The 26153-nt window shown below is 56.7% G+C and overlaps 4 protein-coding genes across 4 annotated transcripts; 1 reads left to right on the top strand and 3 right to left on the bottom strand.

Annotated features, from left to right (window-relative positions):
* Positions 1–988: 988 nt before the first annotated feature.
* DNAJC16 (DnaJ heat shock protein family (Hsp40) member C16) lies at positions 989–9780 on the bottom strand. Its single transcript, XM_035557438.2, has 14 exons — positions 9570–9780; positions 8909–8975; positions 8109–8439; positions 7051–7235; positions 6361–6465; positions 5605–5763; positions 5325–5455; positions 4776–4959; positions 4407–4589; positions 4070–4146; positions 3508–3588; positions 3311–3409; positions 2559–2729; positions 989–2125 (listed from the first exon to the last, which is right to left on the bottom strand). Exons 1-14 carry the CDS (start codon positions 9737–9739, stop codon positions 1729–1731), a joined length of 2340 nt encoding a protein of 779 aa, XP_035413331.1. The 5' UTR covers positions 9740–9780; the 3' UTR covers positions 989–1728.
* Positions 9781–9804: 24 nt separating this feature from the next.
* On the top strand, positions 9805–16662 carry CASP9 (caspase 9). The gene is made up of 10 exons (XM_035557436.2): positions 9805–9990; positions 10455–10668; positions 11228–11308; positions 11651–11682; positions 12974–13150; positions 13734–13823; positions 14438–14585; positions 15105–15284; positions 15728–15837; positions 16100–16662. The coding sequence occupies exons 1-10, from the start codon at positions 9859–9861 to the stop codon at positions 16190–16192; spliced, it is 1257 nt and encodes a 418-aa protein (XP_035413329.1). The 5' UTR covers positions 9805–9858; the 3' UTR covers positions 16193–16662.
* Positions 16663–19911: 3249 nt separating this feature from the next.
* Positions 19912–21460, bottom strand: CTRC (chymotrypsin C). The gene is made up of 8 exons (XM_035557392.1): positions 21421–21460; positions 21231–21322; positions 21024–21121; positions 20829–20951; positions 20581–20717; positions 20353–20498; positions 20056–20240; positions 19912–19987 (listed from the first exon to the last, which is right to left on the bottom strand). The coding sequence occupies exons 1-8, from the start codon at positions 21458–21460 to the stop codon at positions 19912–19914; spliced, it is 897 nt and encodes a 298-aa protein (XP_035413285.1).
* A 428-nt stretch (positions 21461–21888) lies between these two features.
* On the bottom strand, positions 21889–25709 carry EFHD2 (EF-hand domain family member D2). The gene is made up of 4 exons (XM_035557630.2): positions 25446–25709; positions 23037–23184; positions 22776–22910; positions 21889–22704 (listed from the first exon to the last, which is right to left on the bottom strand). Exons 1-4 carry the CDS (start codon positions 25694–25696, stop codon positions 22570–22572), a joined length of 669 nt encoding a protein of 222 aa, XP_035413523.1. The 5' UTR covers positions 25697–25709; the 3' UTR covers positions 21889–22569.
* Between the last annotated feature and the right edge of the window lie 444 nt (positions 25710–26153).

Here is a 26153-nt window from a genome sequence, read left to right as displayed (position 1 = left end):
GTAGCCTCACGTAAGGCCGGGTGGTGGCACAGCAGCCTTTATTGGGAAGTACGTTGTGCGCAGCGCCGGGGTTACCTGCTCAGGTAAGGTGGTAACTAAGAAGGCAAGGGTGGGGTGAGCTTTTAGCCAACGCCACGCGCTCACCAAGTGCTTTAGCATCAGGGGCAGAGCCTCACGCAAAGGGCACCCCGCTCCCAACCTCGTGGTTCGGCAGTCCTGCGACCTGATGCTCTGCAAGCTACTCCCACAGCACGCTTTGGGTTCCTGCACCGTGCAGCTGGAGGAGACACCGCAAGGGTCTGCCCCGGAGCGGTGAGAAGGGAACAGGAGCCCTGCAGGATTTCAGTCCCGGCCGTGGAAAGAAACCCTTTGGCTTTGCTTCATCGTCTGAAGAGCTGAAAGCAACCGCAAGCCTGCTGCTTGCCTTCCCCTGCCTTACAACCGGGCGGCCTCCTTCCCCCTCGATGCTGTAAGTGGCTGTCGGAGCATTGCTTGAGCAAAGCATAAACCAAACTGTGCTTTGCAGCTGTTCTAGCTTTACACAGACCTATGTGTTTAAAAAGGAGAAAAACCAAAAAGCAACAAGAAAAAAAAAAAAGAAAAACAACAAAACCAAGGCAGCCTGCATGTTGAGAAACAAAAGTTTGTGGCAGGACCGAAACGGGCGAGACGCTGAAGCATCTTAAACCCACACCTGAAACAAAACGAGCCTCGCACGTAAGCGACGGTCTGGTGAGATAACAGCACTTCTGGGGCAACATTTCAAGAACGCGGTCATCGACGAATTAGGTTCCTCGATACAACGAAAGGTCGGTTTGTACTACAGATGTGAGGGTGTTGGAAAGGAGCCCGAACCGACTCCCTAGCAGCTAGGCAGAGTTTCTTTTACACATCTACTGGCTCACAGCAGCGTATGCCTACAATCTGAGGACACGGTTAAAGTTATGGCTCTAAGGTACATAGTCTAAAACTGACAGAAGCAGAAAGGCATCTGGAAAACGATGTGACATTTAAATGGCTCAACACCTTTACAGTATTTACGGCTGTGCAAAACCCCTTCCCCTCCCTGGTTACGGTTTTAGCTGGTGAAGCTGCACGTGGAGCTATTACACAAGGAGCAGGAAACATGCAGATCGCCTGCTAGCCCGCCCCGCAGGTGAGTCCCAGCTACAGGTTTGCTATGAGGGAGGTGCTCCCGGCCACCCTCTAGGCCACTTACCCCGGGAAAGCCGATCGGTACGACTGGTGGGAAGCCTTTTGGAGGAGGGTCTGTAGGGTCTTGCCACTGTTACACCATGCACCATGGGCTAAGCACGTGGGGAAGGGGTGGGGGAGAGAACCACGACCCGCGCTGCGGAACTGGCCGCGTTCAGTCCGGACCGAGTCGCCGCGGCTGAGAAGTCAGGGATTTTCTTCAACCGAGGTGAAACAAGAGGTGGATCGAGGGTGGCTCGGGAAGCAGACGCGGCAGGATGAGAAGGGGAAAATGGCCTTCTTGGCTCTGCGATAGTACGGCATCCAAACGTGACGACGATTCGGTGGAGGGCGTTTCAGTGCGCTTTGTTGCACTCCAGGGCTCTGGATACGGGGAGAGATTTTTCTGGTCGCCGTCCCTCAGAGAATTCATCTAAAACGTAAGGTCCGTTCATCACGATTGTTTGTTTATTCCAGAAAGAGCGGTCCCTCGTCATCTTCATAAAAAGTGTGTTAGAATCTCTTTAAAAGCCCTCAGTCTAGCGCGGGCCACGAGGGGATGTAGAACCTCTGTAAGGAGCCCTCGAGAAGGCGTTCCATCCAGAAGGACAATTTATGCAATTTGTTTTTAATGGATCTAGATCCTGGGCTGCAGGAGGATTTCCCTCTGGCTTCGGTGTGCAGCGGGGAATCGTAGTCCTCACACGACCCCATGGTTCCCCCCTCGTCTCCTGATCTGTGAGGCTTAAAGAGGCAGAAGTATTTCTTGTGGCCGTTCAGGGCCAGGACGTAGCCCGTGTAGTCGCGCTCCAGGAAATGCTTGTCGTACTGGTTCGGGATGGGAGCGGCGTCCTGCGCGAACTCCAGCAGGTACTCCAGCCACTCGCGGTGCTTGTCCAGGCTAAGGAAGGAGAAATGAAGAGAGCTGCTCCTGGGAGAAGAGCAGAGGAGAAGCAGGATGAGCACGGCTTCCAAGTCAGGCTGGAGGTCTATGGGATGGGGAAGCGTTGGTAAATGAGGGCGGAGGCAGAGCTGTGTTTCCATAGCTCCTTTTTTTAACCCGCTTCAGTACGGGTGACAATTATGAGTGTGCAGCACTGTCATGCTCCACGAGTGTTATGGAATAAGGGTATAAAAGAAGCAGGAGCAGTGCTAGACCCATCCATCCACCTTCCCTGAGTGAAGGACAAGGAAGGCCGCTCGGTTTTTGGCAGCTTGTCACTGCTGAAGTGCGTGGAGGCTGCTTTGTTTGCTCCAAGTGTTCCCTCTTGGCAGAGCCCAAACCCCTCCCAACTTTTCATCAGGGCAGCATTAGGCAAGGTGTTAAAACAGTACCAGAAACCTGAGAAAGGGCCCCAACCTACCCTGTGAACGTGTAGACTTCCAGGGCAAACTTCTGGAGGAGGGCGGTTTTCGTGGAGTTCGAGAGGATCAAGACCACGTTCATGTGACCCGGCCTGAGGCGTACCAGGTTGCTGTTATAGTTGATGTCTGTGAGCTCGGTCACCTCCACAAAGCCTTTTTTGGGAACCCTGCTGCAACGAAACAATGACTGAGTGAAAGGGGAACGAAGGAACAGCAGCAAACAAGATCAGGGAAACTGAACTTGTCCCTCTGCCTTATGCCAATCAGTCCCCAAGGCAGTTTAATTGGAGCAGCCTGCACCTGCAAAGCCAGAGCTGGATCCTCCTCAACAAGCGCGTCAGACCTTTGCCTTTCCACTGAGGATCTTGTCTGGGGCAAACTCAAGAGGTTACGAGGGGCGCAGAGAGGAAGAACAGCTTTTATGTATGATAGGGAAGAGCAGCTGGATGCAACGAGGCCTGCTGTAAAGTCCCAGCTTCTCCTGGATTCTCAAAGCAGCTGCTTTCTCTCCCGTGGTAGCAGGAATCACGTAATAACTAAGTTTCTGAACCCATATCCCTGCTGCCCAGAGTCCGGCTAAATGCCACTCCCGTGTGCCTTTCTGTGCCTGCACTGCCCCCTGCAACGACTGCACTACGTCCATGCAGCTCTGGCGCTTCTCTGCCCAACGCTCTCTGTGCTCCCTCTTTTCACAGTCACTCCCCAAACGGTAATTCAGCAGAAAACATTCTGGAGAGAACAGAGAGGGAACCTGTTACTCTCTTTGCTGAAGTTTGTGTCGTTCTTCTCAGTCTTTGTGGTCGCCTCTTCCTTCTCAGAGGGAGGAGAGTCTCTTGTGTCGCTGGAGTCGCTGCAAAGGAATTATTTGGGGGTTGTTTAAAGGGCCACTTTGGACAGAGACGCTGCTGGCTGGACTGTAAGACCTAGGGCATTTTGGCATGCACTCACCTGAAAGCCTGAACAATAACAGTGCCAAAGAGAATGAAGAGCGCAGAGAAGAGCAAGGACAGCAGGGGCATCATTTCTCGCCTGAGGGAAGATTTGCAAACGGCAATCAGGTCTGCGAGTTGCACGATTTCTGCTTGAATTTCAGCTGCTGTCTACCTCAAACAACACCCTGCAGTTTCCCCAGAAACATGGTTTATGTTCAGAGGTCTTAAGCGTGATCCAGATTTGGAGCACTACCCTGCTTCCCCCCAAAAGGAGGAGGACAAAAACAGATCCATTTTAAAGGGAGGCTAAGGGGAAACGGTGAAAAGCAACACTGGATAGGGCTGGCCTGTTTTCAGGGGTGTAATATCCATGCTTTACCTCAAGGCCAGTGCTTGAGGCAGAAGCTATTGTCACTGTGGTGTCACCACTCTTCACCTTAACCTCAAGAGAATACAGGGACCTGCCTATTTTGGTATGTTCTCAATTCCTGTTAATCTGAGCCTGGTTCTACTACGCATTTGAACAAGAGAGCAGCAATCCTACTCCCTGTCGAGACTCGTGAGCGCCCAGCCCGTACCAGTTACTGTGAAACAAACTGTCCCAGCAGTCCAAGATGTAATCCAGCGTGGAATAGAACCATCGGATAAGGAACATCTGTTTGAGAAAAAGGAAAAAAGAAAAAGGCGAGTGACAAAACTGTTATCCACAGCACTGATGTGACTCGTACCCCCCTGAACCGAACCCCAGGCCCAAAGCAGCTTGGGAGTGTGCCACGAGCTCTTCCTTCCCTGAGCAAGCGCACTTACAGGAGTCGTGCCTTGGTATTGTAAGGCGTAGTTCCCGCTAACGACTGTAACAGAACCGCCCAAGAAGGTTTCACAGGTGTTAAGCAGCTGGAAACGCCAGGCACTTACGGGAGCAAGCTCATCACGCAAGTCTGCCAGGACAGTCTCTGAGGAGAGAAGGCCAGGGTCCATCCTCAGCTGGTCCAGAAGGTCCAGGAGGATGAAGTTGTCCTCTTTGCTGCCTTGCCAGGCCTCCTCCAAGGCTTTGTAGACGATCTTTCCTGCGTTGTTGCGCCTCTCCAGAATGACCACCTGGACAAAGCAACGACACGACAGGTGTCAGACAGGAAGGTACTTTTTTTTTTGAGACAGATGTTAAGCTTCAAATCCCTGCCCAGAATTAGGAGTCAGCTCAAGGTACAGCAGCCTCCGCAGAGTGATGTGAGTTAGAATAACAGGCGAAAAGAAGCAGCAGAAGAAAACAAAGGTAACGCTCACGGCCGATTTTCCACGGTACTTCTCCTCATCCATCAGCAAGGCGTCTGCAAATTCTGGCTGCCGCTCGTTATAGATGTGTGCAAACCTCAGCACGTCTTTCGTGTTGGCCACAGCAAAAGTCAAAAACGCCTCGTAAGTCTCAGCAAACTTATCGCCTTCTCCAGTAAGCAAGACCACGCAGTGCCTAGGCAACACAAGGGAGAGGGCAGGTTAAGAGCTCTCTTTCTGCTAGCCAGAACGATGCTGACGGGACAGAAACCCCACCTGTTAGTTTTGGGCATACTTTTGAAAGCCTGCTCCTGCCTTCCGTGCGATCAGCTCTCCAGCCTGCCACCCCATCTCTCCTTCCTTCTACCTGCCCTCTGTCCCAAGATGTGCCCAGTAAAGGCACAAAAACTGTCAAACTGCACGGGTGCCCAGCACCCTCCAATGCAGTCATTTCCTTCCTCCCTCGAAAGGTTTTACATGTCATTCAGAATCAAACAAAAAGTGGCTCTAGAAGCAACCCCAGAACCTCAGGGGACAAAACGGGTTTCCGAGGAACCTTACTTCCGCTGACGGTGCGACTTCTTCACGGGACACAGCTCCTGAAACAGCCTCTGGTTGGTGAGTCTGGCTGCCATGAGGAACTTATTCTGGGAAAGGAAGTCGTCGATGAGTTGCTTCTTCATATCTCGTGCCTAGCGAGGACAAAGAGCAGAGGTGGTCACTAAGTGGCCTGAGGAGAGTAAAGCTGTTGTAAAGTTCTTGTCTGAAGGCTGCCAGCCATCACAGTCCTCACTGAAACGTGCTTGGTGAGAAAACCTCTGCGCCCATTTCACAGCCCTACCTGCACAACATCCGCGGGCTTGTCGATGTGCTCCTTGAAGACCATCATGGTCGGAGTGTAGACGTTGATGTTGTACTGACTGGACAACTCTTCGGTCCCTCTGAGCCCAACGTACACGTAACCAAAGGACAAGTAGTCTCTGTATGCAAAGGCAGTCAGCTGGATGGGAAGAAAGCGCCGGTACACGTTTACATTAGAGAGCCAACAATGTGTTTTCCCCCAAGTGCCCGCGTTAATTTGGCTTCGAGAGCACCTCCTGCTGTTTAAATGCCATCGGGCGTGTGCTGTAAGAGGTAAAAGCCGCTCTGTTCCCTAGCTGAGCTGCAGTTTGTGCGCTCTTAGTTACCGTACAGATGGCCCTAATGGATCCACAGCTTTTTTTTTTTTAAACAAGCTGACATTTTGCACGGCAGCAGGGGTTTCTTAGGAAACGGCCTTTCCAATAACCCAAATTAGGGTGCTGCAAAAAGCTCTCCTTACTAGGCTAGTGTGCCTCTATGGCTGGCAACCCCAAAACCTGCCCGCCCCTTTACATCTGCTCAGGCTACACCCGTGTCGGGGCAGCAAAGCCAACTACTCACACAGTCAGTCACCTGGCCGCGCTGTGTCTGACCGCTGTGAATTAACTCGCCCTCTTAGAACTGGAAATACTGTGCAGAGGCATCGGTTCGCCCCTGCTCACAACAACCCTGCGTTTTCTTTCGGGACAGCTGGGTTTATCAGAGAGTCAAAATCCAGCCACAGAAATTGTGTTACCTTGTACAGTAACGGCACAACCGGCATGTGATCGAACAGAAGGACGTGGGGCTTGTTTTCTTTCTTCCAGTTGGATAGAAAGCGGACGTAGTTTTTATCTGTAATCTTTAAACAGAGTCAGAACATTAGTGTAACCTCACGACAGTTAGTTAGCTGTACAATTAGGTGCCTGAACCTGGCCTGAAAAAGCTGTCCAGGTGTTTCAGAAAGCAGGCTGTTGATTTGTCCTTGCAGCTGTCACAGCTATGTGGCGCGACCACAGTATTCTTAAACGAGGAGGCAGCAGGTAGCTCGTGTCTAGGTTTACGAGGGCTGTACCACGTTACCCCAAGGGGTGGAAGGCAGCTCCTGCCAGGTGATAACCCAAAACAGTCACAAATGTGCAGCTTTCACGTGGCTCTTGTTAGCCATGGGGTGTTACAGCTGGGAGAGCAGCAGACACACTGCAGACACGCAACGAGCCCGTCCACGAAGGGAGGAAGTGATACGGAGCCCTGTCGTACGCTTGCTTCCAAGCCACCTCCAGGGTTTGTGGCTGTAACTACAGCTCTCAGCACACCTCGCCCGGATCCTCTCACAACTTGGGCTGAATTAAACAGATTTGACACCGAAGCAGCTGAAGAGACCTGACTACCCAGACAACCACCAGAAGCAACCAGCACACCACACGCCGCTCTCGCTAAAACGTACCTTTTCCACGAGATTCCCCGGCAGCAGGTTCTCCACGAACTGCCGCAGGTTCTCTCGAATGACGGCGTTGTGGAAGAAGGTTATTTTCCCGTTCATCAGCCCCAGTATCGATGGCGTGCTGTGAGCACCTAGGTGATGGGCGAGGCGCCTCTCATACCCGGCGTGAACGACTCCGATGCCCACTCCTGCAACGGGAGAGCGAGCCGACGTAAAAGACCACTGATGACCCAACCCCTCAAAACAGAAAGCTGAGTTTTAAGACCCCTCCCCTTGTCCAGCCCCCTCCTCAGGAGCTGTTTGGGTCAGGGTCCCTCCTAACTCTGTCCTTTCCTACTGAAGTCCCTTGAAACTTGTGTTTAAAACTGGTAGCGTTATCAGGGGAGAGAACATGCTGGCCCCTTCTGTTCTGCCCGCTGACGTCGCGTGCACTACAGGAACACCCACTGGAGGACAAGCAAGCAGGGACCAGAAGGCCTTTGTGTCCTGCTGCCTGTTGAGCCTACTTTTTTGGGAACATGTGTGCAAGAAGAACAAGCTGGGGACGGAGAGAGCAAGTAGAAACTCTCTTGCTGGCACCCAAGTATGTTTCCGATCAGGTCGCCATATTCTGCGGGGATCTTTGCTTATCAAAGCCATCCAAGTTCAGGACAGAGCCCTGCAGCATTTACGTATCAGCCCTTGGCCACACAGTCATTTCTAATCACCAGCCTCTGGCTAAACCGCTCGCCTTACAGACAGGGGAAAAGGCACCTTGCCCTCACCATCCCTGGGACACCTGAGGGAACGACAGTGAAACCTCTGCGTAGAGAGAACCGAAACTCTATGAGTCAGTAGGAGAGCCTGTTTTCTTCCTTCACTTCTAAGGCTTAGCCTCATCAATTACGTTGTTATTAACGCCCAGGAAAGGGTTAGGATCATGGATAAATCTCTGAGGCATTCTATGGGCTAAACTTAGCCTTCCAAAGCCGAAGGCGATCGCTGCAGCTGTTGGCAGAAAACTTTTCCGCAGCTTCGTTCCGCCAGGAAGCGTCGCCCAACCCAAGTGGCCTCGTCCTTACCCAGCGCCTCCAGTTCCTGAGCAACTTCCTTCCATACGGGCTCGATGTGGATGCAGCTGAAGCACCAGTCTGAGGTTATTTTAATGAGGTAAGGTTTCTTGAAACTATCTGGCACGATGTCGTTGACGTAATGCGAAAAGTGGAGCAAATACTTCTCGTCGGAGGCGTCGCGTCTCTCCGAATTAAAGGGGAAGTGGAAAAAGGACTCATCGAAATAGAAGCCTTCGTGGAAGTGGTGGAACTGGCGATGCTGGTGCTGGGAGAAGCCCTGGCTTTCCCCAGCATCACCGTAGCGATCGAAGTTTGCCCTCTTTTCCTCGTTGGAGAGAATCTGGGGAGCAGATGACAGAAGAAAAGATGCCTTACGTAAGCTCTGGGTGGCGGTGTGACAACGGTCTCCTTGACCACCGACGGTTCTTTCAGTGCAGCATAAAGTGCCGAAACGTTCACTAAGCAGCAAGAAGTCCTGTAGAGAACTTCCACGAGGAATAATTTGAGCTGTCCAAAGCAGGGCAGCAGTGACCATGGCTTACATCAGCCCCAGAACATGCCCACGTCTGCATGACATAGCCAGGGCTGTACGGGTGCAGCGCACACGCTCTCCTCCTACCTTGGAGGCTTTTCAGGGAGCACAGGGCTGACCCCTTTGCAAACTTTTCCACCAGCAGCCTTCTGTGTAGACGTCAAGAGAAAAAGCAAAGCAGCGTGCACACCGGGAAGGTCCCTTCACTTATTAATTAACGAGGTCCCTTCGCTTTGATGGTAATGAGAGTGGGTGCTGAGCACCGAGAGCGCCTTACCTCGTAGGCCTTGCTGATCTGGATGAATTTGTCCTCTGCTCCCGGGTCCTTGTTTTTGTCGGGGTGCCTGGGGGCAGAGCGAAAGGCAGGGGCTGTATTCCTGCGGGAAGGGGCCGGCAGCTCCCAGGGGGATGCCTGGAGCACCCGCAGCAGCAGCCCCTGCTCGAGCCGGGCTTTCACACCGGGGCCGGGCTTCCCTTACCCCAGCCCTGCACCCGGGGGGTCCCCCCCCTTCACCGGGTGTTCCCCATCACACCGGAGAGGGCCTCGGGCTGAACGGAGGGGCCGTGTGGATGGGTACCGGGGCCGTTTGACCGGGTACGGGAGCCCTATGGCCGGGTACCGGTGCTGTTTGGATGGGTACCGGGGCCATTTGGGTTCGTACCGGGGCCCTGTGGCCAGGTACCGGGGCCCTATGGCCGGGTACCGGTGCTGTTTGGATGGGTACCGGGGCCATTTGGGTTCGTACCGGGGCCCTATGGCCGGGTACCGGGGCCCTCTGGATGGGTACCGAGGCCCTATGACCGGGTACCGGAGCCCTATGGCCGGACACCAGGGCCCTATGTCCGAGTACCGGGGACATTTGGATTCGCACCGGGACCCGGCGTCCGGGTCCCGGGGCGCCGCCGCCCTCCCCCTCCCGGCACCATACCCCACGTACCACTCCCGGGCCAGCCTCTTGTACGCCTTCTTAATATCGGCCTGGCTGGAGCCTCGCCCCACGCCCAGCACCCGGTACGGGTCGAAGTCGGCCGCGCCGAGCGCCGCCAGCACCAGCAGCAGCAGCAGCAGGGCGGCGGCGCAGGCCGGGCCCGCACGGCCCAGCTCCATGGCGGGCCCCGGCCCCGGCCCCGCGCCGCTTCCGCCGCTCCCTCCCCGCCGTTGCCACGGGGACGCGGCGCGGGGCCTGACGGGACCGCGGCGGCGGCGGCGGCGGCGGCGGGGCCGCCATGGAGGAGCGGCGGCGGCGGGCGCTGAGGCGGAGCCGGGTGCTGCTGGTGGAGGGGCTGCGGCTGGAGCCGCTCTGGGCGCCGCTGAGGGACCGCGGCGTGTTCACCGCGGCCATGGTGGAGGAGCTGCAGGTTGGGGGATGGCGGCGCGGGAGGGCGGGGGGGGGGGGGGGTAAATTCCTGTCAGCGCGGTGGGCGCGGGCTGAGGGGACCTCCCCCCCCCCCCCCCCCCGTGGCCTCGCGGTACCGTGAGGCGCTCGGGGCCCCTCAGCGAGGCTCTCACCCGTGGGACGGGTGCGGGGTTCCTATGGCCGTGTACGGAGCCCTACGGCCGGGTACCGGGTCCTACGGCCGGTTACAGGGCGGTAAGGCTGGCTACCGGGACTTTACGGCTGCCTGTCGGGATCCTACAGCTGGCTACGGGGCCGTACGACCGGCTACCGGGGTCCCACGGCCGGGGGTGTCCCCTCGTCCTGCCCCCCCCAGCCCTAGGCCCCATTCCCCAGCTGTTCCCCAGGCACCTCAGTGGGGTCTGCAGGGGGGGGAAGGCTGGAGGGGCGCCCTTGAGTCTCATCCCATGTTTTTTGCCCCCACAGAGTCTCGGCACACGCAGGGAGCAGGCCCGGCAGCTGGTTATCGACCTGGAGAGCCGCGGGCAGCAGGCTTTCCCCGTGTTCGTCTCGATCCTGCGGGATACAGGGCAGGGCGAGCTGGCAGATGCGCTGAGCGAGGCGTGCGGGAGCCTGCCGTCGCAGCCCAGAGACCTGAGGCCTGTGGAGCTGGAGCCGAGTGGAGAAAAGCGTGGTAAAAGTAAGTACCGAGGTCGTGGTTTGCTGCCCAGCGAGCTGCAGGATGGGGGGCAGCAGTCGGAGCTCCTCGTGCCCTGGAATTGCAGTGGGCTGGCGAGTGGGCTGTGAGGTCCTGGTTTTGTTATCCTGGAGCGTGGATCGTAGAGGGGGCTCTGCAGAGCTGCTGGGAGCACGTCATCCTTCCCAGCAGGGGGAATTGTTAAGCTCCAGCTGCGCTCTGGCAGCATCACAAGCCACCTTCCCCTTCTTTTTGCTTGGACCCTCCATTCTACCCCATTGAAAATGGATTTTGTTCCGTTCTTACTATTCCTATCTCGTGCTCTGCTGAATCTGTGTGCAGACCCAGAGCTTGTATGTGTCTGTGTGCAGACCCAGCTTGTGTGGTTGCCGTGGGAAACTTTATTGAGTCCAAAAAGGGAAAACTGGAAGTGATGTTCCATCGCCCCCTTGCAGCAGCATTGTTGCAAGCTCTGGTCCTTTTGGGAGACCGAGGCTGTTTGCTTCTAGCATGAAATTGGCAGGGGTGGGAGGAAAGAGGTGACTGTCCTGTGCTGTTACAGGTGAGAGCACCGTGGAACGCTTGTCCATCCCAGTCCAAGACAAGAGCGAACAATTTCGAGCACCTCCTGCACCAGCCCGGGGTAAGCAACGTCCCAGTAGCCCTTAGGAAGGTCTCAGCAGCCCGTCAGTTCCTTGTTTGCCCTGGCACGCCATCGGGAGGCTCTTTACTGCTCCCTTTCTGGGAATTTCCAACTGTCTCGGAGGAGTGCCAGGCTGGAGGCAGCTCCTCCCAGATAACAGTGCCCTGTTTTGCCCAGGGCGTTCTCAGGCAGAGCCAGGCTTTCTTCAGGCTGGCCCCTGTGCTGCTTTTGGGGGAATTCACTTGTGTCACCCCCACGTTACAGGTGACGGGGCAGGGTTGGCGTGAAGAATGGGTGTAATAGCTCCTTGTTAAGTGTTACCTTCTCTGTTGTGTGTTGTAGGTTCAGCTGTCGACAAGAGCGACCACAATCTGGTTAGTACTCTAGATCCCTTTTTGCCTTTTTTCTATTCCAGTTTATCTGTTGTTGTGTCCGAGTTCTTTACTGCCGTTCGTCTTGGAGGTTCTGTGTGCGTGGCTTGTAGGAGCCTGCCCTCTAAGACATGAAAAGACAGAGCAGGGTTGAGGATAATAGTGTCCATCCTCAGAAGACAGAGTCAAACGTCAAAAAGAGAGGCTTGTTGTGGCTTAAACTTGTAGTTGGACTAAAGAAGTCCCACAGCACGAAGCTCCACAGCTGCTGCAGCTGGAGTCAAACCTGTGACAGCCACTTCTTGCACTCCACAACCCAAGGAATTGCTCTGAGCTGTAACCAGGCCGACTGGCTCAGAGAGGGTCAATGATTAGCCAGCTCCTCCTTGGGGTCACCGTAGCTGTACCACAAATAACCTGATATAGAGCTGAATGTGGTGCTTAAACAGTTTCCAGCAAGACAGCTAGTAATTTCCTCAGGCACCGAGGCATGTATTGTCTGTGAGGTAGTGTTGTGACTTGGTAATCATGGTGTTGAAAAATAGAAGCAGGGAAAACAACAACGAGCACGTGCGGCAGCTTTTGTGCACCAGGAGGCTCGCAGCGAAGCAAGCAGTCAGGGTTTGGAAACGTGTTTTTTGGGAGCCACCTTCTGACCACGCAGCTCGCTCGCACCCGATGTGGGGTGGATGGTTTGGCCGCGTTCCCTTGAAGCTCGTGGCCGTGTCAGCAAAAGGGTTTGGGTAGCTCTCCCGAATTACTGCTCTGCTGTAGTCGGTGCACAATCCGAGTCTCTAGGAGGTTGACCTGCCTGGTGTCTTGGCTCATCGCGTGGGCTCTCTGCGCTCTCGTGGTGAGTGTGCCTAAAAAGCTCCCAGAAACTTACCCACAGCATCACCTAGGTTGGAAGAGATCTCCAAGACCACCCAGTCCAACCTCTGACCTAACGCTACCAAGTCCTCCACTAAACCACATCACCAAGCTCTACATCTGAACGTCTTTTAAAGACCGCCAGGGACGGTGACTCCACCACTTCCCTGGGCAGCCCATCCCAATGCCTCACAGCCCTTGTGGTACAGAAGTTCTTCCTAATATCCAACCTAAACCTCCCCTGGCACAACTTTAGCCCATTCCCCCTCGTCCTAAAGTAGCGGAGCTGTGAAAAAGCTGTGGGATGAGCTGCTTTAAGGCCTCCTCTTCTCGTGTCCCACCTGGCTAGCTGCAAACGCTCTGAATATGAGGGTGTTTAATTGCGACTCATCTAAAAGTTCCCTTATGGGCTTGTGCGTGCCAGGTCTACCAGATGAAGGCAGACCCTTGTGGACACTGCCTGATCATCAACAACATCACCTTCAGCCCAGACTCCAGTCTGTCGACTCGAGTCGGATCCAATGTGGACTGCGAGAGGCTGGAGAAGCGCTTCAAGTCCTTGTGCTTCCGCGTCCAGACCTTGAAGGATCTCAAAGCTCAGGTGAGGGTGGCAGCAAGAGGACCCAATTCAATTCACCCCGCTGGCTGAGTTTTGGTTCCAGGATGTGATTTATAGGGAAACCTGTGAGGCTCTATTCACATCGTAGCTCTGACAGCCTCTGTTTTGGGTGTAGCCCCAGGGGTTTGACTTGCTTATCTGTGTGCGCCTCATCTGCCGCTCAAAGTCGTGAAGGGCAGGCAGGCAGTCAGCCAGAGTGGCTGCCAAAAGTAAGGCGAGGTGGTTTGCTTGCCAGCCCACCTCCTAATCAGGAGCAGTGCGTCTCAGCAGGTGAGTTGTGTAGAACGATATTTCATGTGCATTGCTGCGTTGTGAAGGATGCAGCGAGGAGAGAAATCTCTTCAGATAAAGCGAGCGATGTGAAGTGGCAGCAGAACTGCAGAAATACTCTCTGCTTCGGGGCACGTGTGTGGGGTCCGTGTTATCCCACTTCTGCTGGACAGAAGGCAGCAGAGAAATTGACTGGGTCCTTCTGAGCAGCACAGCTGGGATAGGGCAGGGCCCAGGTAGTAATCTGTGGCCAGCGTGTGGTTCGAAAACCCTTCCTGTGGTGTTTTTGACGTAGGAAATCAATGCAAAGCTGCGGAGCCTGGCGCAGCAGGACCACAGTGCCCTGGACTGCTGCCTGGTGGTCATCCTCTCCCACGGCTGTCAGGTAGGTTTGTCTCTCTTCCGAAGCGGCAAGGAGTAACTCAAAGCTTTCAGATTTGGGTGAAAGAAAACCTGAGCTCCTCCACTGCAGCCCGAGCCAGCGGTGCTGTTCCAAAGATCAGGCGGCCTTTGGACAAGTGCTCTCAGCTTCCGAAGGCAGCGTCTGCAATTCAGAACCAGATGGTGGGCATAGAGCAGAGGGAGGTGGCGCTGACCTTCGTGCTGTAGTGCTCGAGTCCTTCCTGTTTCTCGAGCTCTAGTAAAGACCAAATATCACAAGTTGTAGGCCTCGAAGCGAGAGGAGAGCAGCTGTTTGCAAAAATGTTGTACGTTGTGTGCCCTTTGTCCCAGAGGGTAAAGAAGCCCGTTGCCAGAGGAGGTGGAATAGGAGTTGGATAATCAGGGAGGTTGGGATTCTGGGGTTTAGGATGTCCTAAATGCCTTCTGGGCATCCCTTCGCTGATGCAGCGCGCGTAATTGCACAAATATGAGGAAGTGAGATTTATTCTGGTAACTTTATGCTGGGAAGAGACAGAAAAGAGAGCGCTCGTGCAGAAACAGGTTTCCTCTGAGCTCACCATTCCTTCTGTTAGTAGCTCTTGGATTTTCCTCTTTCAGACAAGCCATAATCAGTTTCCTGGAGGGATTTATGGAACGGACGGAAAAAGTATTCCAGTTGAAAAGATTGTGAAACATTTCGATGGGTCCAATTGCCCAAGTTTGAGAGGAAAACCCAAACTCTTCTTCATCCAGGCCTGTGGTGGAGGTGAATCTTTGTTTTAGCTCCAGTCGTGGAAGAGCTGCGAGGTGTGAGCAGGCTGTTCAGGCACGGTCAGGCTTCGGCTTCTCATTCCTGTTAAGTCCATTGCCTCTTTCTCCAGCTCTCTTTTGGTATTCCCAACTGTGTATTCTTACCGCTAACGCGGGTCGAGTCAAAGGACTCGGGCGTGAGCATCTCACAGGAGGATAGAACCGGCTTGAGTGCGCTGGAGCAGTTCTTTCACACAACTGGGAATGCAGAATGGGAGGAGGGTGTGCTGCCTGCCCCAGGTATTTAGCCACAAGGTTAGCAGGGAAGCACGGCCCGAGGGCGTCTGCGTGAATTTCCTGATGGCACCGACTCCAGCAGCAAGGCCAAAGAGCAGAAAAGCTTTGTTTCCTTGGAGGATTTCCTTGGGAAAATAGCATTTCTGTGGGTTTTTTTCCCCATCGTTTGATAACGGAGGATGTACGATTGCTGAATGTGTCAGGAGAGCAAGGGGGTTTCTTGTTCTGCTTTTTGCAGACCAAAAAGATCAAGGATTTGAAGTGGATTGCGAGTCACCCAAAGATGAAGCTTGCAGAAGTTCCGTAGAGTCGGATGCGACTCCTTTTCAGGCTCTGTCGGGTAATATGGATGAGCCAGATGCCGTAGCCAGTTTGCCCACGCCCAGTGACATCTTGGTGTCCTATTCAACCTTTCCAGGTGAGATAACCCGTGCAAATCATTTGCCTGGTACAGACTAATTGGCACCAAGGGTGCTAAACTCGTACTCGAGACGTCCTCCTAGTTCTGCAGCTGGATTTTGGAAATCTGGGGGAGGGAGCTGCTGCCGAACTGCCACATCATGATGTAGTCGCTGTCCATCATCGTACAAACAGAGCCACGTTCTGCACGCTTGTTTTGCTTTATCTGGCCCTTCCTTAACAACAGTTGAGCCCCTTGCAGCGTCAAGATGAACAGCTTTGTCACAATATTACAGGCAGAGGCAACAGGGGTGTGAAGAGGTTTTGGATTGGTTTGCTAAGTTGGTGGAAGAGACTGAGCTTCATGGCCAAAGTTAGTGGCAACTGTTGGAGATGGTCCTCGGAGGTGTGAAGCAAGACAAGAACAACTGTAGGAGTAATTTTCTCCTCCTCTCTCTGAAGGTTTTGTCTCCTGGAGGGATAAGTCATGCGGCTCATGGTATGTGGAAACGCTGGACAGCGTGCTGGAGCAGCACGCCCGTTCTGAAGACCTGCTAACCATGTTACTGTGGGTAAATGTCTTTTTTTTTTAAATTACTTTATTACTTTTCCTCCTCCTGTTTGTAGCCTCGAATGACGGCAATAACCAGAGCTGCCATCAGTCACGGTAGGCAGGCCTACATTTGTAAAAGGAGTGATGTTACTGAACATAGTCTTGAAAATAACAGGTTTTAGTTTGTCAAGGAACATTCTCCCCCCCTCAAATTGCCTTAAGACAGAAGCACGGCTCGTCAGTCCCACGCTCAGAACCTGAAGCTGTCCTTCTGTTCCCAGGTGGCAAATGTTGTATCTGCCAAGGGGAGGTTCAAGCAGATCCCGGGCTGTTTCAACTTCCTCCGTAAAAAATTCTTCTTCATGTGCAAGTGACGTGTGGGCGCTGAGCTCCCCGCCGAGGTGAAAATCGCTTCCCCGTGGCCGGACGAAAGCTGTGCCTGCCGTGGCTCGGACCGGGTGGTCCTGGTGGCCGTTGTCTGTCCATGGAGATGCTCGTCTTGAGAAATGTGATCTGTGAGCAGTTATCACTGTGAAATAGCAATAAAATGAGGACTGGCCCCGTGCTAATGACGAGGAAGGGGCGTTTGAAGGAATCGCCTTTGCCAGGGTGCGCATCAGCCCGATCCTCCGCGTTCACGGGGCAGGGGCCTCTACCTGGCTGTGACGTGGCTGCGCTCTGCCTCTTGGTGCTGGTCTTTGGTGATCGTGTTTGTGTCCTTTTTGCTGCCTGGCTAGCTGATTGAGGGAATCAATGGAATTGACCGATGGAATAAATGGAAAGGAGTGATTTCTCCAACAACAATTTTTCTTTCTCAATAAAACAAAAAACAAAAGGCAAAAAATCTTTTCCATTGTGTTGTCATCCATTCCCTCTCATGCGTGCCCTTTCAGCATGTGCAAAAAGCTAAATGTGTAGCATAAGTGTGTAGAAATGCCTAAAATGTGTAGAGCAAGAAAGAAACCTTGCTTGAAAAGTTTAGTCTTCTGCTGTTAACGCAGCAGAGAAGGGGAAGCATGTCCTTCAGAGGGACCACGTGGATGCCGAATGTGCGTTACTGCAGAAAACTGGTGAGGATTCCTTTGAATATCAGTTCTGGTAGCATCAAAGCCCTTACAAGATACTGCGTGTAGCTGTGACGACATTTTCAGCTCACAAACTGTGTGTTTGGGAGTTAAAGGGAAGGAATCTGTGAGCCTGAGGAGCCACCGCTGTGTTGCAGCAGCTGCGGAAGGGATGTGCAGACTGGCCATGGCTCTCCTGGCACCATTCCTGTGGCAGAACAAGGCCAGGGTGGAGCGAGCCGCTCCAACAGCCACATGGCCACAGCGCTTGGGTGGGTCTTCGCAGCTCCTTTTTGTTGCATGAGGCTTTCAACACTTCGGAAGCCGTGTGAGGTTGTTTTCAGCATTGCAAATACAGATTGCGCTGCGGTCTGCTGGGGGAGGGGTGTTTGCAGTGATCGGGGCCGCGTGATGCTCAAATGTGGCATTTACAGGCACTGGGTATTTGCAGGCCTCTCTGTTGGGAGCACTGGAGGTGAGGGCTGTGCCATCCACAGCTTTGCAGGGTTTGGCCAGGCCTAGTGTCGATGTGCCGGAGGGCAGGAAGGCCCTGCAGAGGGACCTGGGCAAGATGGGTCGATGGGCAGAGACCGAAGGGATGAGGTTCAACATGGCCAAGTGCCGGGTCCTGCACTTGGGGCACAGCAACCCCATGCAGCGCTTGGGGCAGAGTGGCTGGAAAGCTGTGCAGAGGAAAAGGACCTGTGGGTGCTGGTCGCTGCTCAGCTGAACACGAGCCAGCAGTGTGCCCAGGTGGCCAAGAAGGCCGACGGCATCCTGGTTGTGTCAGGAGTAGTGCGGCCAGCAGGGCCAGGGAGGTGATCGTCCCCCTGAGCTCTGCTTTGGTGAGGCCGCACCTCGAGTGCTGGGTTCAGCTTTGGGCCCCTCACTACAAGAAGGACATCGAGGCCCCGCAGTGTCGACAACCTTTCATAACATAGCGTTATTTTACACAAGTCCAAGTTGGTGTATTTAGCACTTAGCAGCTATATGTAAAAAATTTGTACTTTCACCTTTACACGTACTTACTTTTGCTATAAGGCTATGTACGAACATTATGTATAGAAGTAAAAGAAAAAGTAAGGTAAGTAATCATAGCTGTACTTTTGTACAGGAAAGATCAAAGTACTTATCTACGTGTATTTAACCACTTGCAAATGATAGTTACAGTTTCTGTTTACAAAAACATATACCCTAAAAATGCGCTCATTTGACTATGCGAGCTCATTACTGTAACAACAGAAAGGTAGAAACATGCTTGTGTAACATGCAACAGCTTTTACGTAACTAGAGGTTGCGTAGAGGGTCTCATCATAACTTTACAAGTAGCTTGTGTACGAGGAGTATGGGTGTTGTTAAATTACTGTTTGCATAAAGGGACTTCTAACTAACTTACCTGTATGATGTATGCACACAAACTACTTAGGTTTTGCGCTTTCAAGCAGATTTCAGCTAGTAAAATACTTTCAGTGTATGCTTTCAACAAAAATTTGAGTCCCTATGAAGTCTCTATCCCTATATATAAACTTACTGAAAGAAGTCTGAAGTATAAATAATGGAGATAGTTTTTCTTTAAAATTATTACGTTTGTACTTAGATCAAACATTGACAGTAGATAAAATTTTAAGTAATAGATTATCCAGCATGAGTTATAGATTACTTTAGATTTACGGAAATAATGAAAAATAGGTATGAAAATTTGTATACAATTATGGTTTTTCCTTATTAGACTCTGTACAACATACAAAGTACCAGTTTAAAATCTCTATTTTTTTGTGTAGGTACCTGAGTACTGTGTAAGTAACTGAGTACTGCAACGTTACCTGAGTACTGTACAAGTACAAATTTATTTTACTATTTTTTCTAAGTTTTCTGAGTAGATAACTGGAATAGTGTATTCTAGAGTACTAAAGTTACCTCCATATATATGTCTATCTACACTGTAGTGCACTATAGTTACCTAGCAGCTTGTACTTTCTAGAAAGTACTTTTTATTACTCTTCCTGTCTGTATGTTTGCTACCTACGGATAGTTTAGTAGTTTATACTTTTAAATTGTATTTGTGGGTAATTATACAGTTGATGTTCAGTCTTAAATAAAACAGATGTAATACTTAAAACTGCTTCTGCTATAAACGTTACTTTTGGAGCAAAGTGGGCCACTTCTTTCCGTCTCCCTGCCGCGCCAGGCGCGTGCCACAGCGAGGTGAGATGGCTCCACCCGCAGCACTGCCAGCCACACCAGCCACCCCAAACCTGTCAGGGCCCCGTGGCGCTCACACCGCAGTCCTGTGGTGTTTTTGGCTGTGCCTCGACAGCTGCCCAACGCCACAGGGCTCGGCCACCCGGGGTGTTGGGGAGCTGCATGGGCACGTCGCTGGGTCTGGGGAGCTGATGCTGTCGGGGCTGACACCGACAGGACAACGGCAGCTGGTCGCACCCCTTCTGGGAGACTGCACCTTCCCCACGACCTGCTCTGGGGTGAGAACCACACGTGTGGAGGGGAAGGCGCCTCGGTGCTGCCGTGGAACGCAGAATACGCGTGCTATTTCATTACCATGTCCGTGCTTCTTTAGGTACGTACCGTTGAAAATAGCATCACATAATTTCTGTATAAAGTATTTAAGTTATCTTTCCTGTAATATTATTTCTCCTACAAAAGCCCAGGGACAAAGGCACAGAGAACAGGGGCTGGCCCTGGCACAAAGATCCCAAGGAGCCCTTTTGGGGACACACCAGGCACGACCACCCCACCTACATCACCAGCACCCCCCTGCAGTGTTTGGTGCCCCAGCTGGCTGCCACTGTGCAGTCCCTGCCCTGGGGGACCAGTGCACCTCTGGGGCCCTCGCTGGACCCCCCCGCAGCCCCTGGGGGCCAGAGCCAGCCCAGCCCCAGCCTGGCCTCTCCCACCCTAAAATGCCGGGACAGACTTGACGCCTGCAGCCCCCTGCTCCCCACAGGTCTGGGGCTTGCCTCACTGAGCCCCCATCCACCCCACCCAGTAACGACAGGGCCAAACAAAGCCGGTTATTTCTCTTTATTGCATGCCCGAAGCTCCACGGTAGGCGACACCGGCTGCACGTCCTCAGTTGGCACTGATTTTCTGCCGAAGCCAAGAGAGAGGCCCCACGGTCAGACCCGCGGCTGGGTGACGACGAGGGAGACCCCAACATCAGGGGAGCCTCGCCGGGGGTCCAGGCACCCACCTCGTTGATCCAGTCGATGTAGGCAGACACCCGCGTGAAGACGGTCGGCTTCTTGAACGTGTTGCAGCCCCAGGAGGAGCCGAAGCTGACGATGCCGTGCACCTCCCAGAGCCCGTCGCGCTGGCAGCTCAGGGGGCCGCCCGAATCCCCCTGCCCAGGCATGGCACGGCGCGGCGTTACCGCCGGCATGCCCCGCAGCTCCCCCACCCCCTCCAGGGGGCCGCCAGCCTTCCCTATCCTTCCCCGCTTTGCCCACACTCACGTTGCAGCCCGAGACGACGCCGTCGCCACCCGCGCACACCATGGAGGTGCGCACCAGGCCGCCCCACCAGTCGCTCTGCGAGCAGGTGCTGTAGTCCACCACCGGCAGCAGCGCCTGCTGCAGGACGTCAGCCAGGGGCCCGTTCGCTGCAACGACAGCCTCGCCTCGCACCTGCGGCGCCCGGTCCCCATCCCATTTCCCCCCCGCCCCCGGCCGCCCCCTGCTTACTCCAGAGGCGTCCCCAGCCGGTAATTTCGCAGGGGTAGTCGTTGGGCAGCTCCAGGCCGCTGGGCGGCAAGCAGGCTGCCTGGATGCTCGCGCTCTCCTGCACCGGCTGCGTCAGCTTGATCAGGGCGATGTCGTTGCTGCAAGGAGAAGCCGCGTGGAGAGGAAGGGGGGGAACCGGCGAAACCGCACCGCCACCCTGGCGCGGGGCCACAGCCCCCTCCATCCCTGCTGCCATCACCCTCTCCTACATGATGAAGTAGGAGTTCCAGTTCTCGTGCACGATGAGCTTCTCCACGTCCGCCACCACGGCGCCATCGTCCTCTGCGGTCAGGTCGTACTCACCCAGCACCACGCGGTACGTCAGGCTCGAGCTGCCGGCAGCACAGAGCGGGGATCAGCGGCAGCAGCACCTGGGTACCCCCCGTCCCTTCCCCACCACCCACCTGATGCAGTGGGCGGCCGTCAGCACCCAGCTGGGGGCGATGAGGGTCCCACCGCACGTGTGGCTCCAGCCCCCGTTGCGGCTGTACTGCAGCGAGATCTGGGAGGGCACAGGCGCAGCGTGGTGGCAGGTAGCCGGCTGCCCCTTCCCCACTCCACCAGCCCCAGGACGGGTTCCTGGTGTTGGTGCCACAGCCCCTGCACCTTACCTGCCACGGCCAGCTGTGGGCTACGGCATCCTCACCGCCCACCACGCGGGTGCCCAGCTGGGGCGGCACAGCCGGCTGCCCGCATCCGTAGGCTGCGCGACACCCAGAACGGGGACATTAGTGACCACCGGGGGACATTAGTGACCACGGGTGGGACATGCTGTTCCCCTAGCCCCGGCTCCTCACCCACCGTAGCCCAGCAGCACAGCAAGACACAGAGCCCCCAGCATGGTCGCGGTCGTGGTGCGGCAGGACCGAGGCACCCACAGCTCTTATAGCACGGCCGTGCCACCTCAGGGCCACCGCCCGGCCTTGGGGCCAAGCGTCCCTCTGGTGACAGGTGGCAGATGTCCCACAGCAGCACAGGCTGCTTGTGTGCCCCCCCCCCCCAGCTATTTCGGGAGGTCTTATCGGGGCGGCCCAAGCCCTCCTGGGAACGGATGCACTTGTCCCGCGCGCACCCTTCCGTCCCATGGGGTGGACGTGGCACCCACGCTCGCCTCGTCACGGCGGGGCTGCGACCGGTCCACAGTCAAGCGGGGACCCCGGCGGTGCCAATCCCCTCCCCACAGTGCTTCCGGAGCCCTCTCCCACCGTCCTAAACGCCCACCATGCAGCCGGCTCCCCACCGTCCCCTGGGCATAGGCAGCTGCAAGACTTAGGAAATATAATCTTTATTTGGGATTTTAAAAAAAAAAAAAAAAAAAGACACAACACACACCCGTGCCACAGACTGGAAGGAGCAGCTGAGACAAACACCGCCCTTGACATTACAGTCACTGGTACAACCCTTCCCAAAAGGAACAGCGGTCGAGCTACGGGAGACACCGCTCGCTGGAGCGCTTTCCCTTCGGGCTGTTTAGAAGACGAACACAAAAAAATAAAGCTTCTCCGCCCTGCAGCGGCCTTTCCGGACACCTTTTACCAAAATAAACAGAATCTGAGAGGACACAAGGCCGCCTCCGCTCTGACCCTGAGGGTCACGGTGGGGCAGGCGCTTGCCCGCTTCGCACAGAGGATACAGCGACACTGAACACGCAGACAACGACTCCGCCGGCCCTCGCTCCACTGCCACACAGGTTGGCCCCGGGGGCTCGCCACGCTCCCGGTGCCACCAGCGCGCTGCGCATGCAGCGACACCGATGGGCACCGACCCGCAGCACAGCACCCAGCCCGGCCCAAGTCACGGCGCATGCAAGACACGACGACACCCAGGGGACGAGCGCCGCTCGGGGGAGAGGGGATGGCAGGGGACGGCAGGGGACAGCCAGGCACGAGTCCTCCTGCACGAGGCTCCCCCAGCACCGCTACGTCCCTCCGGCACGGCGCTGACCCGCGGTCACTGCGCGAAGGCGGACTGCAGCTCCTTGAATGCTGCCTTCCTCTGCTTCAGCTCCTCCGCCTGCTTCTTCTTCTCTTCCTGCTCTGCTCTGATCTCCTCCTCGAAGCGGCTGGCCTCGGTAATGGCCTGCGCCTGGGGACAGCGGCATGTCCGCAGAGGTCCCCGACACCCCACCAGCCCCCAGTGTGGCTTGCGGCCCTTACCTTGGCCTCAAAAAAGCTCTTGGCTCCCTTCACACCCTCTGTCGAGACGTCGATCTCGGAGAGCCGGGCCAGAGCGTGCAGCCCGCTGTCCTCCTGCAGCTCGCCTGCTGCCGCCTTGCGGAAGATCAGCAGGAACTGCGACACAGAGCGGGTTGTCCCCGTCACCGCCAGCTCCCAGCTGCCTCTCCCCTACCCAAGCGTGCAGGGACTGCAACGAGACAGCCCGGGCTCACCTCCCGGCCACCCAGCCCTGCTACGTACCTCGCGGAAGCTCAGCTTGCTGTCCAGGTCCTCGTCCACCTCCTTGATCATGTTCTTCAGGCCAATGTGCGTCTGCGGCGCTCCCAGCTTCTCCATCATCAGCTTCAGCTCCATCAGGTCGATGAAGCCGTCCCTCCCCGCGTCGTACCTGCGGGCCAGCAGCACAGCCCCATCGCACCATATCGCTCCCTGCCAGCTCGGCCACGGCGTCGGGCTGCCTCGCCAAACCGCCGCTGCCTCCACCCGGCCGCTAACAGCCCCCAGGAGCGTCTTCAGCGCTCCCTCGCTCCTCCTGCCCATCGAGCGCGCTTCCTGGCACCGGCACCTGCGGGGATGCTGCCAAGCGCGCAGCCAGCGCTGCACAGGACCACGGGATGAACCCCGTGTGCTGCAGGCACTGCTCCCCTCCTCGCTGCACGGCCCACGGGAGGGAGGCACTGAGGCCCCCAGGAAACGCTGCCTCGCCACACGGGGCTCTGCGGGGCACAATGCGAAGGTGGAGGAGGAGAGGGGAGCAGGCACAACGCACCGCAGCCCCCCGCCAGCGTGCCGTGCTGACGCCTCGCCCAGGGCAGCGCTGGAGACACCTCACAGGGCTTTTCTTGACTTCTCTCTTCTAAGGCTGCAGGAAACGCGGCTGCTATGTGCGGCGGTGCTCAGCACAACAGGCAGCTCCGCGGGGCTGTGACTCATCTGTCCCCTTGCTGCCGTGGTCTGCTCGGCTCAGAGCACAGCTGCAGCCTGTTTTCTCTCATGCACCGCTACGAGCTGGCCTGGGGGGCACAAAGCCTTCACGCTCTCTTCCTCCGAGCTCTGGTGGCAGCGTGGGGTTGGCGAGCTCTGCTGCTCCAAAGCGAGCCCCTGGCCATGGCCACCGCAGCGAACGTGCATTTCTGCATCCACTGGGGTGGGCTTTGCATCCTCTCCCGTGTCGCAATCCTTCTAACACAACAGGGAAAGGGGGGAGAAAGGACAAACTGCTCACGTGGCGCGCTTGCAGTGAGTGCAGCGTGGCCGGGGCTCGGCTCCGCAGCCTGGCCGTTGCCCCTACCCCACGTTCTTCCCCTTGGGGACCCCCCCACCTTGCTCACAGCTTCCCCGGCCATGCGGCCGCCGCCGCTGCCTCTCCTCCCACCTCCCGCGCTGCTCCTTTCGCTGCGGCGCGTGCGAGCACACACGTCTGGCTGCCGCCCGCGGCTCCACCGACAGACCCCGCGCCGCTGCCATCTGCTGCGCCAGCCCCGGCCAGAGCACACCCGGACGCCGTGGGGCTGCCCGTGTCCACACCCCAGCCCTGCCTTGTGCTTCGGGGGGCAGCAGCTCTGTGCCCTCCTCCTCCTCCTCGCCTGGCACTCAGCGGGGCTCGAGCGATGCTGCGCAGCACACTGGCTCTGCTTTTCAGCTCACAGCACCATTTTCCCTGGTGCTGGCTAGGACAAGGGGCAGCACCGCACAGGCACGCGCCTGGCAGCGCCGTTCCAACACTCCCGGGACATTCCCGTGCTCCGGGAGAGCGCGATGCCTGTGCACAGCACCCGCCAGGCGCTGCAGGATGCTCCGAGCTGTCCCGCTCACTCCCAGCTACTCGCACACCCCCTGGGCCTGTCAGAGCTGGGTTCAGAGCTGCTGCAGCTCCTGTTTTCCCCTGGAAATTTCCAGACCTCCACACCTGCTGCCAGCTTCCCCCTCGCTGGCTCCTGCTGACCCAGGTCAGTGCAGCAGGGGCCTGAGCTCGCAGACCCACACTTGCAGCATCGCGCCTCGCCGTGCGTGGGGACACGCGGCACGACAAGGGACCCCGAGGACGTGCCACCTGCCTGCTCAGGACCTGCTGCTGCAGCCTGGTCCCGCGCACGCAGGCAGGGCAGAGGTCCTGGGGGTCCTGGTGCGGCTGGGGGAGCGCCGCCCCCACCTCCCCCCGGGGCTCTGTGGCAGGAGCACGTTTGTGCCTCTGTCCCCTTCCCTGGCCTCGTCCGCAAGGTTTTGGGGTGCCCCCCCTGCCTCCAGGGACACGGTGGGGGCTGCGTGCAGGGGTACCTCGCTGCAAGGATTTTAGCGTTGGGGGCTTCCTGCAAGGGAACAGGGGGTACCGGGAACCCCTCCCGTGAGGAGCCAAGAGGGGGGGGCCTGGGGATCCCCTCCTGCACGGAACTGGGGTCACCCCACGGGCTGCTCCTGCAGGGAGCCAAGGAGGGGGGCTGCGAGGAACGGGGGAGCTGGGGGTCCCCTCCTGCAAGGGCTGGAGGGCTTCCAGGGCTCCCCCCCAAGCACCTACAGCCGGGATGGGACGGGGGGGGGGATCCCGGGGGTTCCTCCTGCAAGGAAGCGGGGGCTTCCAGAGACACCCCCAGCAAGCAGCAGCTGGGGGGGACCTTCCCGGGGACCCCCCGCCCCCCCTCCCCAACTCACTGTCGGAAGAGCCGCTCCATGTCGCGGAGCTGTCGCCGGGAGAACTCGCGGAACTCCGCCGCGGGGCTGAAGAGGCGGCGGCCCCCCCCGGGGGACCCCTCGGCGCCCCCCGCCCTCCCCGCGGGGCTGCCCGGGGGGAGCGGGCCCGGCCCCGGCCCCGGCTCCGCTTCGTGCCCCCGCTGCTGCTCCGTTTCTCCTTCCTGCATCCCCAGCCGCCGGCCCAGCCTCTCCGCCAGCTCCTCCGCCGCCATGGTGCCCGGATGGCCGCCCCGCAGCCTCCCCGCCCCGCTCCGCCCCGCTCCGCCCCGCAGCCCAACGCCCCCTGCCCTCCGCGGACCCCCCCGGGGGTGGGATCGGAGGTGGGGGAGAGCCGCCGGTGGGCTCCGGTCCTCAGCGTCCGCCCGCAGGGGACCCGCATCCACCCCCGCACCACGCGGGGCTGCGCCTTGTCCCAACGCTGAGGGGCAGGGATGGAGGAAGGTGGCATTTGGGGTCACTTGGATCCCCCCCCAAACCCGCCCCAGGGCACCGGGGGATTGCCCACGGCGTGTGCTTCGGTGCCCCATGCCCACGAGCATCGCGTGCCACTCGTGCAGAGCTCCAGTCTTGCAACGATGCGCTCCCGTGTTTCAGACACCCCCTTGGCACCCCTGCTCAGCACTACGTGCCGTCTCCCTTCTCTCCTGTCCCCATTTCTGTGCCTCTCGT

The sequence above is a fragment of the Cygnus atratus genome, chromosome 21 (genome assembly GCF_013377495.2).
Source record: "Cygnus atratus isolate AKBS03 ecotype Queensland, Australia chromosome 21, CAtr_DNAZoo_HiC_assembly, whole genome shotgun sequence".
In the NCBI taxonomy this organism is placed as follows: domain Eukaryota; kingdom Metazoa; phylum Chordata; class Aves; order Anseriformes; family Anatidae; genus Cygnus; species Cygnus atratus.
This window is presented reverse-complemented; position numbering and strand designations above follow the sequence as displayed.